Source organism: Lithobates pipiens, unplaced genomic scaffold (genome assembly GCF_037356315.1).
Source record: "Lithobates pipiens isolate NorthernLeopardFrog02 unplaced genomic scaffold, aLitPip1_a1.2 Scaffold_28, whole genome shotgun sequence".
Classification (NCBI taxonomy): domain Eukaryota; kingdom Metazoa; phylum Chordata; class Amphibia; order Anura; family Ranidae; genus Lithobates; species Lithobates pipiens.
In genome coordinates, this window is record NW_027507789.1 from 50,617,135 (window position 1) to 50,634,746 (window position 17,612).

The 17,612-nt window shown below is 44.3% G+C and overlaps 1 protein-coding gene across 1 annotated transcript in view; it reads left to right on the top strand.

Moving 5' to 3' along the window:
- Positions 1 to 12,399: 12,399 nt before the first annotated feature.
- The window catches only part of LOC143934791 (uncharacterized), a 154,112-nt gene continuing 148,899 nt past the window's right edge, over positions 12,400 to 17,612 (top strand). The window contains 1 exon segment of the mRNA XM_077458417.1: positions 12,400 to 12,546. Coding sequence (XP_077314543.1) covers positions 12,537 to 12,546 — 10 coding nt within the window. The 5' untranslated portion in view covers positions 12,400 to 12,536.

Below are 17,612 nucleotides of genomic sequence, written 5' to 3' on the forward strand. Positions count from 1 at the left end.
TATTCCATCTATCAAGTTTGGAGCGTGCTATCCAAGTTTAATATTTACCACCTGCATCATGTGGTTATATGCCTGTTTTCATATCATTCTGGTAAGCAGATTGAGAGCACCCACAGCTCTGCTCTCTGTGTAGACTACAGTGGCAAAAATAATTATTTGATCCCCTGCAGATTTTGTAAGCTTGCCCACTTACAAAGCAATTAAGGGTCTATAATTTTTATCATAGGTGCATTTTAAATGATAGAGACAGAATATCAGCCAAAAATCCAGAAAAAACACATGATACAAATGTTATAAATTCAGTTGCAATTCAGAGAGTAAAATAAGTATTTGATTCCCTTTCAAACTTAATTCTGGCTCCTACAGACTGGCTACAGTATGTGCTCATGTAGTACATAGATTAGTGCTCCTAACGACAACTCATTATGTGTATAAAAGACACCTGTCCACAGAATCTTTCTTCCATTCAAACCTCTCCAACATGGGCAAGACCAAAGAGCCTTCAAAGGACAGCTCTATAGCAATAGCAGCGTTTTGCCGGCGGTGATACAGTGATTTCAATGGGGAGCAGCGGTGGAGGAGCAGTAAACACACCGCACCTTCACCGCTCCAAAGAAGCTGCTGGCAGGACTTTTTTCTGACGTCCTGCCAGCGCACCGCTGTAGTGTGAAAGCCATCGGGGCTTTCACACTACACATAATGGTGCAGCTTCTTTAGGGCAGATTGCAGGCGATATTTCTAACACTATAGCGCCTGCAAAACGCCCTGGTGTGAAAGGGGTGTAAACGTCTTACCTCTGTGCTTACCTACAAGGGTTTCTCCACCAAGTACTAAGTCATGTTTTGCTTGGGGATCAAATACTTATTTTACTCACTGAACTGCAACTCAATTTATAACATTTGTATCATGTGGGGGGTTTTTTTTGGTTGCTATTCTGTCTCTATCATTTAAAATACACCTATGATAACAATTATAGACTCTTAATTTCTTTGTAAGTGGGCAAACTTACAAAATCTGCAGGGGATCAAATAATTATTATCCCCACTGTATGTGAGGTTCAGTGATGATGTCACTGCTTCTTTTACAAGGCAACGACTGGGCTGGTAATAGCACAGGTCCACATCCTCAATCTGCATAACAGGAGCATGCACAACCTATTTGGAGCACTGTAGCATCTATGTTCCCATAGCCAATCACTCTTCTATACCACACCAGTCATGCCTGTGTAATGGACAAGCATGAATAAACGCTCCGCTTCTAATGCTTAGTGGGGAAGCCATTTCCCCTATGCAAGCTTGTGTCTACCACCTTGCCATACCTGGGCCTTCCCTTCACTTCTGCCAAGATATCGCAAGGCTGAGCCCAATCCCCCCCCCACCACTGATCACAAAGCCCTTCAGCTAGATATGTAAAGAGGTCCAGTTACCAGGGCCGCTGTTAGAAATCATGGGGCCCCATACAGCCTACCTGATGGGGCCCCATTGACCCCGCCCACAACCCATCCTGGCTCCGCCCATAACCCCACCCCTGCCTCCACGCTGTCAGGGTGGGGGAGGGGGGTGTCTTGAGGCAGGAGCTGGAACATTTAACATTTACAGCGCCCCACCAATCATAACTGCATCTGAATGGGAGAGATTTCAGTGTTTTGACATCTGTGCCCATTCAGTTTGTGTCTTCATACAGAGCTTTCAATCAGGTCTGCATGAAAAAGGACCTAATTGCAAAGCTTGGGTGAAAGGTTATGAAAGGGGAGTGGTTTGGGGGTGGTAAAAATGCAGCTTGGCTATGTGTTTTTACTGTCCCTTCCCCCATCACATGTGTAAAAGTAGCATCTCACTATGTGCTCATGGTCATTATCATTATGATGATCAGAGCACAGCAGGTGCTGTATGGCTCTGTCAGTGTAAAATGACTGTCTGGTGCTGACTTTGTTATGGCTGTGCTGAGTTATAGTCTTTAACACACAGTACAGCCATGTATCAGGAAAGTCAGCACCACACAGCCATGTTACACTGACAGAGCCATACAGCACCTACTGTGCCCTGATCATCATAATGATAATAACCATGAGCACACAGAGTCTGGGGACTGCACATGCTACAATAGTGTGACCTGTCAGTGTGTGTGTATGTGCAGGGGACTGCTTGTCTGTGTACCTTTGCTGTTGTCCAGATTACTCCTGCTGCTCTGTCTGTCTCAGCCGTCCCAGTGATAAGTCCCTCAAGCTGCAGCACTTACTGGATGAAGGGATCCGTATAACAATAATATCCATCCGCCAGAGAGGCGTACAGTGAGCAGGAAGAAATTTAGTTTGTGCAGGTATACTGAGAGCAGCATGAGGCACAGCATTGTATCCCTGCACCCGAAAATGGAAAAAAAGTCCCTCTTCTGCTTTCACCTCCTGGGCCCCTCTGGTAACCTGATGGGGCCCAGGAAATGAATATATATTCCTTATATATGTTAGTAATCAAGTGGGTGCAGGTTAATATAGTTATTTCGTTTTTTTTGTTTTTTTTAGCTAGAAGTTAAAAGCTGCTCGGGCCCCCCCTGCTGGCCGGGCCCGGTGCAACAGGGCTGGTTGTACTGCCCTATCAGCGGCCCTGCCAGTTACCACCTTAACTGCTTGCCGACCAGCCGCCACAGTTTTACTGTGCAGAATGGCATGGCTGGGCGAAACAACGTTACCTTATGTCACTTCGCCTTTCGGCCACTAGGGGCGTGTGCACGCGCCTGCTGCGAGTGCCGGGCTCCCATGATCGCTCGTGACAGAGTGAGAACAAAAACATACAGCTGTAAACACACATCCTGGTTCTCTCATGGGAGTAGAGACAGATCGTGTGTTCATACTATGTATGAACACCGATCTGTCTCTCCTCCTAGACAGTCCCATCCCCCCTTCAGTTAGAACACACCTAGGGAACACAGTACCCCTTGATTGCCCCCTAGTGTTAACCCCTTCCCTGACAGTGACTTTTATACAGTAATCAGTGCATTTGTATAGCACGGATCGCTGTAATGGTCCCAAAAATGTGTCAAAAGTGTCCCATGTGTCCGCCGCAATATCATAAGTTCCAGATAAGAAATAAAACGGAGATCGCGGCCATTACTAATTAAAAAAAACAATAATAATAATAAAAATGCCATCAATCTATCCCCTATTTTGTAGACGCTATAATTTTTGCGCAAACCAATCAATATACGCTTATTGCAATTTTTATTTTTATTTTTTTTAACAAAAATATGTAGAAGAATGCATATTGGCCTAAACTGAGGAAAACATCTTTTTTTTTTATAAAAAAAAATTTGGTCTATTTATTATAGCAAAAAGTAAAAGATATTTAGTTTTTTTTTAAATTGTCGCTCTTCTTTTGTTTATAGCGCAAAAAAAAAAAAACGCAGAGGTGATCAAATACCACCAAAAGAAAGCTCTATTTGTGGGAAAAAAGGACATCAATTTTGTTTTTGTACAGCCTCGCACGACCGCACAATTGTCAGTTAAAGAGATGCAGTGCCGTATCGCAAAAAAAGTCTCCCACAGTACACGGCATTTCAAGTATTTTAGTAAATATAAACTGCTAAATAACTTTTCTCATCAGCAGTATATAGCAGTCTTGTGACTTCTATCAGTGTCCAACCGAGCACTGGATAAAGCTTGTAGGAGGAGTTTTCATTCTACACTGACTGTCCTATGAGGCGGCAGGACCCCTGACCGTCTTGTCTGGATAGTGCTGATTGGCCCTGTGCTGACCACATGCACCCTCCCAAGAGAAAAAACTCTCTAGCAATGCACACCAAACTGAGCATGTGCAGAGTGGCTCCAAAGGCTCTAAACTATTAGGAGATGGATTGTGAACAGTGGAAGAAGGGAAGGATCAGAGAAGACAGGATCAAACAGCCTTTTTAGACAATGCAGAGGATTAACCCCTTAGGTTCCACAGTGAGTATAACAAGCATGCTTTACTGCATATACACACTGATTTTACTGTTGTGAGTTTAGTAACACTTTAAGCCCCCGTTCACACGTATGTGATTTGCCATGCAATATGACAGTTCCAAATGGCATGACAAACCGCACCTCATTGCTGGCAATGGAACCATTCATATAGTTTGAAATTGTCCATGCAGTATTTTTTTCCAATTACGCTGTGACTTGCATTGACTTCTGTTAAATGAAATCGTAAGCCACACCAATGTGAACGGGGCCTAAAACACGGACTTAGCAAAAAAGGATTTACATTTTGGCAGCTGTGGGATTATGGCAGTGCACCCTGTGGTTATTTTAGATCTAGAATGGAATTTTTCAACCAGGAACCCTGGGGCAGGGGTGTACCTAGAGCATTTGGCACCCGGGGCAGATCCTATTTCTGGCACCCCCCCCATGTTAAAATGTAAAAACACCCCACTGTGCCCCCTGCATTCCTCTGCATGCTTCAATATCTCTTTGTCACTACTGTGTACCCCCTCTCAACAACTGCACCTCTGAACCCCTTTACATTACACAGCACCCTGCACCTCTGGACCCATTTACATTACACAGCACCCTGCACCTCTGGACCCATTTACATTACACAGCACCTTGCACCTCTGTACCCATTTACATTACACAGCACCCTGCACCTCTGGACCCCTTTACATTACACAGCACCCTGCACCTCTGGACCCCTTTACATTACACAGCACCCTGCACCTCTGGACCCCTTTACATTACATAGCACCCTGCACCCCTTTATATTACACAGCACCCTACACCTCTGGGCCCCTTTGCATTATACAACCCCACAGTTTTGGACCCCTTTACATTACACAGCACCCTGCATCTCTGGGCCCCTTTACATTACACAGAACCCTACACCTACACCTACACCTTTCTGGCAGCTGTGGGATTATGGCAGTGCACCCTATGGTTATTTTAGAATGGAATTTTTAAACCAGGAACCCTGGGGCAGGGATGTACCTAGAGCATTTGGCACCCGGGGCAGATCCTATATCTGGCACCCCCCCCCCCCCCCCCGCCCGCGTTAAAATGTAAAAATACCCCACTGTGCCCCTTGCATACCTCTGCATCCTTCAATATCTCTTTGTGACTACTGTGTACCCCCTCTTCACAACTGCACCTCTGGACCCCTTTACGTTACACAGCACCCTGCACCTCTGGACCCATTTACATTACACAGCACCTTGCACCTCTGGACCCATTTACATTACACAGCACCCTGCACCTCTGGACCCATTTACATTACACAGCACCTTGCACCTCTGGACCCATTTATATTACACAGCACCCTGCACCTCTGGACCCCTTTACATTACACAGCACCCTGCATCTCTGGATCCTTTTACATTACACAGCACCCTGCATCTCTGTACCACTTTACATTACACAGCCCCACTGCACCCCTTTACATTACACAGCACCCTGCACCTCTGGACCCCTTTACATTACACAGCACCCTACAGTTTTGGGTGCCTTTACATTACACAGCACCCTGCACCTCTGGACCCATTTACATTACACAACACCCTGCACCTCTGGACCCATTTACATTACACAGCACCTTGTACCTCTGGACCCTTTTACATTACACAGCACCCTGCACCTCTGGACCCCTTTACATTACACAGCACCCTGCATCTCTGGATCCTTTTACATTACACAGCACCCTGCATCTCTGTACCACTTTACATTACACAGCCCCACTGCACCCCTTTACATTACACAGCACCTTGCACCTCTGGACCCCTTTACATTACACAGCACCCGGCACCTCTGGACCCCTTTACATTATACAACCCCCACAGTTTTGGGTGCCTTTACATTACATAGCACCCTGCATCTCTGGGCCCCTTTACATTACACAGCACCCTACACCTCTGGGCCCCTTTACATTATACAGCCCCCACAGCTATGGACCCCCTGCATGTTACACAGACTCCCCATTCAGTACACACCCCCCCATTCGGTGCAGACCCCCACCCTTCGGTGCAGACCCCCCACTTCAGTGCAGACCCCTCCCTTCAGTGCAGACCCCCTTCAGTTCAGACCCCCCTCCCATTCAGTACAGACCCCCCCTTCAGTACAGTACAGACCCCCCCTTCAGTACACCCATAATGTACCTAAGATCAGAGTGGCACATGCACAGTAAGTCCCCTCCCCCTGTGTACACATAAACAGAGAGGAGGGGAAGCAGCTTCACTCTGCTCGGCTGTGTGACCCTGCCGATGGGTGACACCTCTCTGTCATCCCGCACCCCCCCCCCCCTGCAACGCAAATGCAGCTCTCCCTGCTCTAACCTGCCCTGTCACTGTGCCGCTGCCTAAACCCACTCCGCTGTCACCGCTTCAGTCGTGGAGGTGGGGGCACTGACCTGACACCCCCCAGTGTGAGGCATCCGTGGCGGGCTGCCCCCCACTTGGTGCGCTACTGCCCCGGGGTTCCTCCAGAGTAGTGATGAGTTGAACATATCTGGGTTCAATTTGAGTCGGGTTTGGCAAAGATTACTAAAGTTTGAATGCTGAATCTGAAACCCACTGAAGTCAATGGAAGCTGAATATTAAAAGACCATAGTGGCATTGCCCTGAGGACAAGTACGGTACCAAAGCAAAACAATTTTTTAAATATTCATCGGGTGCAGATTAAACAGAGCAAAGTTTTGCATTTACAGACAAAATATCAGTAAGAACGCTCTGTGATTTTGGAAGTAATTGATACTGTGAATCACTACACAATACCTGGTCCACGCAGAGAGCAAAACCAGGGAAATAGTCATCGGACGTGTTGAAACAGAACAAGTCCCTTCCCTGCAGGCTTTTGGTGGGGATAGAAGCAGCATGTCACAAGGAACTGCTACCACTGAAAACAATATATTAGACTGAGCTTCCTCACACCCTGTGCATGAACCAACTCTGTTGGCATCCAGACAATAAATTATGAAGCCAATATTAGATCATTCCTGAGATTTCCAACACATGGTACAGATCATGAATGTGTCTACTTCTCACACTAACAATGCACAAAACAAGTCGCAATGGAAATCGCACAATTTTGAAGTCACACAAGTGTGAATGAACACTTAAAGTGCGTGATGACTGCAGATGTTGTATCCTGGCCTAGGCTGACAAGGCCCAGGCCTAGGGCAGCACTTTGCAGGAGGGCAGCACGGAAAGAGTCCCCGCCGGCTTGCGCTAAACTGTTAGTGTAGCGCCAGTCTTATGGGGTGAACTGAGCTTAGAGGCAAATTAATCTAGCGCCCCTATAAAACGGCCACACTGCTTCCGGTATGCAGGCAGCTGGAATTCTGCAACTGTGTGTGTGTGGGGGGGGGGGGGGCGCTTCTAATTTTGACTGTCCTCTCATCCTGCACCACAAACCTTCTTTGCTGTGCTATGTTTTCTGCTATACCATTGGCATGGTTATATCTTCTTATGCGGCGCACACACGATCAGAATTCCGGCCACAAAAAGACTGATGAGAGCTTTTCATCGGAAAATGCGACCGTGTGTATGCTCCATCGGAATTTAGCTGTCCGAATTTCCGCCAGCCAAAAATTGATAGCATGTTCTCAATTTTCCCGATGGAAAAACTTTCTATCGGTAATTCCAATCGTGTGTATGCAATTTCGACACGCCAAAAATCACGCATGCTCAGATTCAACTACGAGACAGAAGCTATTGGCTACTGGCCTTTGAACTTCCTTTTTCTAGTCACGTCGTACGTGTTGTACGTCACCGCGTTATAAATGATCGGAATTTGATGTGACCGTGTGTAGGCAAGACAGCTTGAGCCGAATTGCACTTACTTGAGATTTTCCCCATTAAATTTAACAGTTTGGCAAGTGGATGGATACAGAAGAAAAAGGGTGTGTGATTGGAAGATGTAGTGTCTAAATTTATGGTCTTAGATGTAGTATACAGTGCCTTGAAAAAGTATTCCTAACCCTTGAAATTTTCCACATTTTGTCAAGTTACAACCAAAAACGTAAATGTATTTTATTGGAATTTTATGTGATAGACCAACACAAAGTGGCACATAATTGGAAAGTGGAAGGACAATGATAAATGATTTTCAAAATTTTTTACAAATAAATATCTGAAAAGTGTGGTGTGCATTTGTATTCCTTTACTCTGATACCCCTAATTAAAATCCAGTGGAACCAATTGCCTTCAGAAGTCACCTAATTAGTAAATGGTTATGGGAAGATGGATGGAGCCAAAATACTGGGCAATCTTAGGAGAAAACCTGTCATGCCACGTACACACGATCTGACTTTTCGACTGACTTTGCATCGGAGGTCCGTCAGACTTTCAAATGAACGGACTTGGCCACACACGATCACTCCAAAAGTCAGACGGATTCAAACGTGATGACGTAGAATAAGGAAGTTCATAGCCAGTAGCCAATAGCTGCCCTAGTGTCGGTTTTAGTCCGTCGGACTAGCACACAGACGACCGGATTTTATGACTGGACTCGAAGCCGCCGGAAGGATTTGAAACATGTTTTATTTCTAGGTCCATCGGACTTTTGAGAAAGAAAAGTCCGCTGGAGCCCACACATGACCTAGTCCGTCGAAAAGTTTGATTTTGTGTATGCGGCATTAGAGTCTGCAAAAGACTTTCGACTGGGACAGAGGTTCACCTTCGAGCAGGACAATGACTCTAAACATACAGCCAGAGCTACAATGGATTGGTTAAGATCAAAGCATATTCATGTGTTAGAATGGCCCAGTCAAAGTCTAGACCTAAATCCTATTGAGAGTCTGTGGCACGACTTGAAAATTGCTGTTCACAGACACTCTCCATCCAATCTGGCAGAGCTTGAGCTATTTTGCAAAGAAGAATTGGCAAACATTTCACTCTGTAGATGTGCAAAGCTGGTAGAGACATCCCAAAAAAGACTTGCAGCTCTAACTGCAGTGAAAGGTGGTTCTACAAAGTATTGACTCAGGGGGGCTGAATACAAATGCTCACCCATTTCACATATTTATTTGTAAAAGATTATGAAAACCATCTATAATTTTCCTTTCATGTCACAATTATGTGCCACTTTGTGTTGGTCTATCACATAAAATCCCAATAAAATACATTTACGTTTTTGGTTGACAACATATGGAAAATTTCAAGGGGTATGAATACTTTATCAAGGCACTGTAAGTAAGTGAGAATCAAACATGTGTACTAGCATCCTGAAGAAACTGATGACGCAAATGAAACGCATTTGTGTGACCGAAGAGATGGAGATCCACTCGCCAGGCAGATAACAAATAGGCATGAAACCAGACCAATGTCTCCCAATGGTCTCACTTAGTGGACCAGCCATGATTTTAGTTTCCTGCCAAAAAATTATCTGATCAAAACTGCACATCAACACCTAAGTTTTCAATAAAATATACCTTCTATTATCAAAGGGGGTTCTTTTGCTTCATCCTACGAAAACTCTCTCAATGTCTGCCAGAGAATAAGAATCTAGGAGAATGTCATCATCAGTTACTGGGGCATTTCCAGTGATCATTCAGACTTTACAAAAGAGGTAACAGCATTGGGGAATGATATTTGTGAGACCTGTACACATAGCCAAGAACAAAAAGACTACTGCTGAAGCACAGAGATTGAACTTATTGTGACAATAGGCAACTTGGAAAGCAGATGCTGACCTTAGAGCAGGAGTCTCCAAACGAAGGCCCATGGGCAACATCTGGCTCACTACAAGATTTTATCTGGCCTGCAGCTAGGGTCAGTGGCATATCCTCAAGTTTAGCAAAGGCTGCCTATGGTCTCCCCTTCAGCCCCTTCCCCAACCCACTGGCATCCTAGAAACCAATAACATGCCTGCTGCAGCATTAACAGAAGAACAGAACTTCCCCTGTCCAGGCCTACTCTGCCTCCATTTTCCCACTTTGCTGGCACACATCTACAGTCATGCTTACAGCTTACAATAGTAAGCCTAAGTTCACAAAAAAAGTAATTTAAGTACTCAGCTATAATGAATTGTCGGTCCCGGCAATACACATAAAAGTCATTGAAAAAAACTGCATGGGATTCCCCCACAGTCCGTTACCAGACCCCAAAAATTTTGTGGGGGTCCCTCCAAATTCCATACCAGCCCCTGTAGACGGACCGAAAAAAAAAAAAACACAACTGACCCGCCTCCATGGAGGCACCCGCAGTATGACGCATCTTTGCTTTGACAGCTCTTTTATAACTGAGGGCGGGGCCACACGGTGACCTTGCCGGGTGACCCAGCCCACCTCTAATGCATGGGGACATCCCTATGGCTTCCCTGTAACGTCAGAGGTGGCGGGACCACCCGGTGATGTCACCATGTGGCCCTGCCCTCAGTCATAAAAGAGCTGTCAAAGCAAAGACGTGCCATGGGGCGGAGAGCCTCCCATGGAGGCGGGTCGGTGGTGTTTTTCTTTTACGGTCCGTCGGCGAAGCAAGAGAAGAAAAAGAAGACTTCGTGGGCCAGTTTTATTTTTTAATAAAGGACTTGTCCCCAAGCCGTGCCATGTCATTTTTACCATTTTCACACTATTTTTATGAAATGGGGGACCCCAAAATTTGGCATGGGGTTCCCCTTAAAATCCATACCAGACCTGAAGGGTCTGGTATGGATTTTGAGGGGGACCCCCACGCCATTTTTGTGTTTTAATTTTGGTGCAGGGTTCCCCTTAATATCTATACCAGACCTGAAGGGCCTGGTATGGAATTTGGGGGCATCCCACACAATTTTTTTTGTTCAGGGTTGCCCTTAATATCCATAGGAGACCCAAAGGGTCTGGTAATGGACTGTGGGGGAATCCCATGCGTTTTTTTTCAATGAACTTTTATGTGTATTGCCGGGACCGACAATTTATTATAGCCGCGAGTACTTTTAAATTACTTTTTTTCCTTTAGAAATGTAATTTTGCTCTTGGACTGTTCTAAACACGGGAAACATGCACCACTTTACAGGCATACCATAGACACCCCCAGGTACGAAATTTAAAGGAATATTTCACTTTTTTTTAGTTTAAGCATTATTAAAATCACTGCTCCCGAAAAAACAGATGTTTTTAAACGTTTTTTTTGCATTGATACATGTCTCCTGGGGAAGGACCCGGGTCCCCAAACACTTTTTATAACAATACCATGCATATAAGCCTTTAAAATTAGCACTTTTGATTTTTCATGTTCATGTCCCATAGACACGGTGTTCCCGTGTTCAAACTAATTTTTTGCCTGTTCACATGTTGCGAACCACACCGGGGGGTGTTCACCTCATCCCTACTCATGATCAAACTTCAATTGTTATTTGATTATACATGCTTCAGAGCTAATGAGCTCTATACCATTGTAATGTACACAACCATTTGTTTAAATAAAAATTATTACAGCAATACAAAATACAGTATAAATTCTACTGTAAAAGTAAAACAAATTAACCTGCGCTTCAGGAGCTACAGTCCATTGAAATGAATGGGCAGTGCAGCCAAAGTGCCTGCAAAGCGTTTTGGCAGCGCCGTAACATGTGCACTTTCTTTTAACCCCTCGCTAGTGGCCAAAAAGCGCAGCTATAAGGAAGGTAAAGTACAGCTAAAACTTTACCGCTAACGGACCCCACCCCCAGTGTGAAAGTGGTCTAAAAGAGAAGAGAAGCAATTCACACTGTTGCAACCGGAAAGTTGTCATGACTTTGCCCGGTCAATTTCGAGTCAACTTCAGGGAATGACTGGGTAATCTTCCTGTAATGTCGGATCCAAATCACATCAATTAGGATCAGGATCCACCTTGGAGGCAACTTCCATTAAAGTCTATGGCCGAAAGTCAGATAGAAGTCACCTTGAAGTAATACAAGAACCTTTTCTAAAGTCGAGGCAACTTCAGTAGTGCTAATTATGACAGCTCTCGTTGATTAACATGGGATGTCACGCAACTTGGAGTATCATAAGTTATATCCCAAGTCGCAGCAGTGTGAACCGAGCCTTATACTCATTTGTGACGTGACGCTACTTGTATTGCAAGACATCACTTGTTTATCAAGTTAAAATTTTTAAAAAAAAATAAAATGTGCTTGTCTTGTAAAACACTCGCAGACCAAGTTACTCACAATCCAAGGTTTTACTGAAAAATAATATGAAAATTGCATAAAGCTAAAAACTGGGGAAGCAAAGGTCTGGTGCTGGAATAATTCGTCTAGAGCTAAAACTTTCTCTCATCTGTTAAGAATTCATTAACATATCTGAATAACATCAGCCAGGCAACACAAAAGAAAGTGCTTCTCAAAGCAGTGATGAAATAATGACAAGATTTATAAATATGTAGCCGCGCCTACTTGCATTGGCAAGTAGAAAAAAAAAACTGTTCCAAGTGAGCGAACCAGTTGTGATGTACCAAATCAGAAATGCAGTAATGACTCCTGCCGCCCCACCTTGACTCTGCTGTTTTATGTTCCATCCCGCAGACAACAAAGCAACTAGTGACATCCTGTAGTCTTTCCAGGAGACGCGGTGAAAGCACACAGCATAAAGTGGCAGAGCGAAGGGGAAGAGAGATAATAAGACATGGCGCAAGGTAGGTGATATAAAGCACATTTCGTAATCTCGTGAAGCTTGTGAGCCACCTTATATCTGCCCAAAGAGAGGGTGTCAGAGATCAGCAAAATGACAAGCTAGCACCTATTGGACCTCATTGGAGAAAGTTACTATTTGCATATTTAGCTTGAGAGTCCATGAGTGACATTACACTGTACATGCTCTACTGCAACAGCAATGTGCTGATATCTTGGACTCTGGTACCCAACCTACTGTCCTTCGGCATTTATTATCTGGCTAATGCAGAATCCTAGTAGCCGTTATTCTGGGTTTTTCTTACCTAGGTGCTTACTCAGGCCACCGAAGAAAAAAAAAAAATTTGCCATTTCCATAGCTCCCAACTGTCCCTGATTTCGAGGGACTGTCCCTGATTTGGAGCAAAGTCCCTCTGTCCCTCATTCCTCCTCATTTGTCCCTCATTTGATCTATATAGATGTATATAAAATGCACTTTTTATCTATCAAAAAGTTTTTTCCAGTGCTAAACATTTCATCTGATTTCTAAATTGCTTCCTTTGTAAATTCCAAAAGCCAATACAAAGGAATAGTAGTGGTAAAAAAAGCACTTGTGGGTTTAACCAATCTTATTTTTTTGTACAATTCTCCATCAAGGGGGCGTGGCAAGGGGTGTGTCCTATGCCTGCATACTTTTGCTGATAGGTGTCCCTCATTCCCATCTCAAAAAGTTGGGAGGTATGCATTTCCATTCTTCAAGCCAACTGAGGAACACAGGAATACAGAAACTGTTGGGTTTTACTGAGACCACCAGGAGGCTGGGAAACGGTCAAATGGAAAAGTTGTAAGCCAGCCCCTGTATAACCGTTCTTCTACCCATCGTGCCTCAGTTTTTATAGAAAGTAATATACAAAGCAAACATCACCAAGCGTTGGTGCACTGTGCTCTTAAAGCAACACAGAAATGCAGAAATAGACAGGAAATCCAAACAGGGCTGCTGTTAGAAATCACAGGGCCCAGTACAGCCTACCTGACAAGGTTATTATTATTTTTTACAATTTTTTTAATATAATTTTACAATTTAAAAACTTCTTAACTTCATTTTTATTTTCTAAAATCTATTTTTTACAATGTTATTATTTTTAAAATGTTTTAAATATTTTTTACATTTTTTTTTTACAACATTGTTGGGGGTGGGGGGGGGGGGCGCTTTGGTGAGATATCAGCAGTCTAAACAGACCCCTGACATCTCACCTTTAAGACAGAGAAAGAAATTGAGGTCACAGATTCTTCAATTCCTTTTTCTGCAGCCTCTGAAGATGAATGAACAGATGAACAGGAGACAGAGGCTCCTGTTCATTTATAAACTGAAATAGTAAAAACAGTTTACTCTTTTTCAGTTATGAATGAACAGAGTGAGTGATCAGTACCTATCACTCGCTTTTTGTCCATTCAGAAAAGGAAGTGGCTAGTAAATTACATATTTACTGGCCCCTTCCCTGTTCTCCATCCTGATTGTGACATATCACCACGTGTACCTGCAGCCGTTGGCAAGACAGGGAAGCCTGCAAGAGGGGGGCCCAGGCACACAGGGGGGGCATCAGATGTGGGCGGGGAGAGGCGCAATTACAGAATGATGCCTTGTGTCTGTGTCTCTCCCTGCAGCAACTAAAAGCTGGCCTGAGGGAGAGAACTGACTTTCAGCTGCTTCAGAGAGCTGCACAGGGCAAATGCTTTCCTGTCCTACTGTACCAAGTTCCCTTGTTGTCCAGGCGCCCGTGTGTGCCCAAGCATCCTACAGGAGGACCAATGACAGATCTGAACAGAGGACAATCAGAAGGACCGTCTTCAGATCTTAATCTGATGAAACCACCTGCAAGACATGGGAATCTGCTACCAAAAGAGGAAGGCCACAGAGCAACATACTGTTGCTCATGCCAGGACAGAAGAGATCATTGCTAAGGGGAATAGCTTTATCTAATGGGACACTGAGCCCACACCAGCAATAGCTGTGGGCCAAAACAACCCTTCAACAGGTGGAACGACATACTACCTAACTAGGAAGAATAGACCTAACAACTGGATGTGGTCAACAAAAAGAATACTGGGAATTTAGTCCAGTCCAAAAAAAACAGGTCAATTGAGGTAGCAGTGCCCAAAAACTGTTTAACAGTTACAGTACGTGAAGACCAGTCTGTAAAAAAGTAAAAGGCCCAAGCCTCACAGTGCCACCCCTTGAAAACATGGCCAGAAGGTTCCAGGAAGAGACTGAGGTTGCCTGGTCAGACAGCCAAGGAGATATTCAAGATAGTGAGAAGCCTCACATTGAAATATCCTAGTGGAATAGTCAAAGGACCCTAGGGGTCTGTTCAGTGTTCACATTGGCTTCCAATGGCTTCCGCTGCTCTCAGCCAAGCTTGTGAGAGTGAGGTGAGAGGGGAGAAGACCGGCAGAGGAGCACAGCACTGGATCAATACAGGACTCAGGTAAGTGTTTAAGGGGAAGGGCACAGCATGTGGCAAAATATTTTTTACCTTAATGCAAGGAATGCATTAGGGAATAAATGTTTTACCATTAGAACCACTTTTAGGTGAAACTCCTGCCTGCACATACCTACAGAACCTCTCATTGCCTCCTCAGCACCCAATTATGGGGCCATTCTTAAATAGTATGCAAACCTTAACAAGGAATGTCACTTACAGTACGTGCTCCCTTTTGGTCTGGTAAATATATTGTACCGCTGAAAGTACTTTAATATATTGATAGGTAAAGTTTATCCAGGGATCATCCGATTGTCTCTTGGGGGATCAGGAAGGAATTGTATATACAGGATTGTAGGAAGAAAAAAATTGTTTTGTTTTCCCCTTTTTATTGGTTGAACTGGATGGACATTGGGGGTTATTTACTTCACTTCATAAACAAATTGACTCTCCCTTCCACTCAGAATGGCAATTGGCTGCACACCTCTTTACAGCTACTAAAATTCAAAAAGCTGGGCCTGGAAAAATCATACCCTTAGTTTCGAGGTGGTAAAACACACTGCATGCATAACATTATGTTTAACGAATAGTTGACAGTGATCTTGGCTGATTCCCATAAGTTCCTTCGGACCTGACATCCCTGGATTGAGTATGCCCATACATCTAGATTTGATCACCTTCTTTTTACATATCTGATCCTATGCTTATCAAGATTCCATGGGACCTCTCCTATTCTTCTTCCTTTTCCCCCCCCCCCCCTCTTTTCTTCCCCTCCTATTCTTTTTTTCATTGTCTGAGTTACGGTAAAGATCCTTTGGTTTAGGCTGCCCATTTTATAGAATTAGTCTCTCCCCATTTATTTCTGCTGGATACTCTCGCCTGCCATTTACACCTGGGTCTTTACTTGAACACTTTGGGGGTTATTTACGAAAGGCAAATCCACTTTGCACTGGAAGTGCACTTGGAAGTAAAGCCTCTGTAGATCCGAGGGGGACAGGCAAGGAAATTAAAAAAAACAGCATTTTAGCTTGCACATGATTGGATGATAAAATCAGCAGAGCTTCCACTCATTTCAAATCTACCCCTTAGATTTAGAGCGACTGCACTTCCAAGTGGATTTGCCTTTCGTAAATAACCCCCTTTGTGTCTTTTTTCAACCATACTAAGGCCTCTTTCACAAAGACTGTCCGTTCAGGTCCGCCTGTCAGTTTTTTAGCGGACCTGAACGGACGCTCCATAGACCTCTATTGAGCGTCGGATGTCAGCGGTGACATGTTCGCTGACATCCGACCCGCTCCGATCTGAAAAAGTGTGACAGAGAAAAAAACTACTTTTCGATCCGTCTGCGGATCGGGTAACGACAGACTCTGCGGTCCGTCCTCATCCGATCCCCCATAGGGGAGAGCGGCGCTCTGACAGGTCCATCCCTGCACAGTGTGCAGAGATGGACCTGTCATCTTCCTGCTCAGCGGGGATCGACAGAGCCATCCCCTGCTTGAGCAGAGCGGGCTCCGTACACGGACACGTCCCGTGCGAAAGAGCCCTAACTATGTAACTATAGGGGTTATTTACGAAAGACAAATCCACTTTGCACTGCAAGTGCACTTGAAAGTGCAGTCGTTCTAAATCTAAGGGGTAGATATGAAATGAGGGGAATCTCTACTGATTTTATCATCCAATCATGTGCAAGCTAAAATTCTGTTTTTTATTTTCCTTGCATGTCCCCCTCGGATCTACAGCGACTTTACTTCCAAGTAAACTTTCAGTGCACTTTCAAATGCACTTGCAGTGCAAAGTGGATTTTCCTTTAGTAAATAACCCCCTATGTTCAATGTGTACAACAAATTCTTGCTGATCCTGCCAGAAAGCTTGTAAACTGATAACATCCTGTTTTTCTTGCCTGTGCTGTACTCTTATCAGTCAGCATTTTTCCCAGTTCTTGCTCTCTAACACACTCCCTGTCCCAAGGTGACAACGCTGCTGCTCCAAAGATACAATACAGTGATTGAGCTTTGTCATCATAGGACAGAAAGTGGAACAAGCATGAAAAAAACAAGCTAATGCGGCCACCATAGCAAAAAGAGAGTTCCTCAGGAGTGGGACTTTGAAGGACCAAGAACAGTTGAATATATCGTAAAAGTATAACATTTATTAAGACAAATATACCGACAGTGATTGGTAAAAAAATTGGTTGATCAATAAAAGCAAAGAACATAGGATACAGTAGACAACATGGAATCAAGCCACTAAATGAACCTAAGGATCTACTGTCAAGGGTAAGACAGAGGAGATCTATTCCAACGCGTTTCAACAGAAATAGATGAACATCTTCTTCAGGGGAAGACGTATCGGGGAGACAGCAGCTACACCGCTGTTTTGATGCACAACTAGATATGCTCAGGCTTAACAGATAAATATAATTGGTCTATACTCAATTAAGGCTGTGCTTATCCTTCCCTTTCCATCGGGGTGTTGCAAATATATGGCCCCAAAGCTAAGATCTTCTCCAATTGTCATAGTCATCCAGTGTCCCATATGACATACATGCTTGACATCAGTGCTTCATGCACAATGGTCCTTCGGGAGCTCTGGTCCCTTTAGGAGGCCTGCAG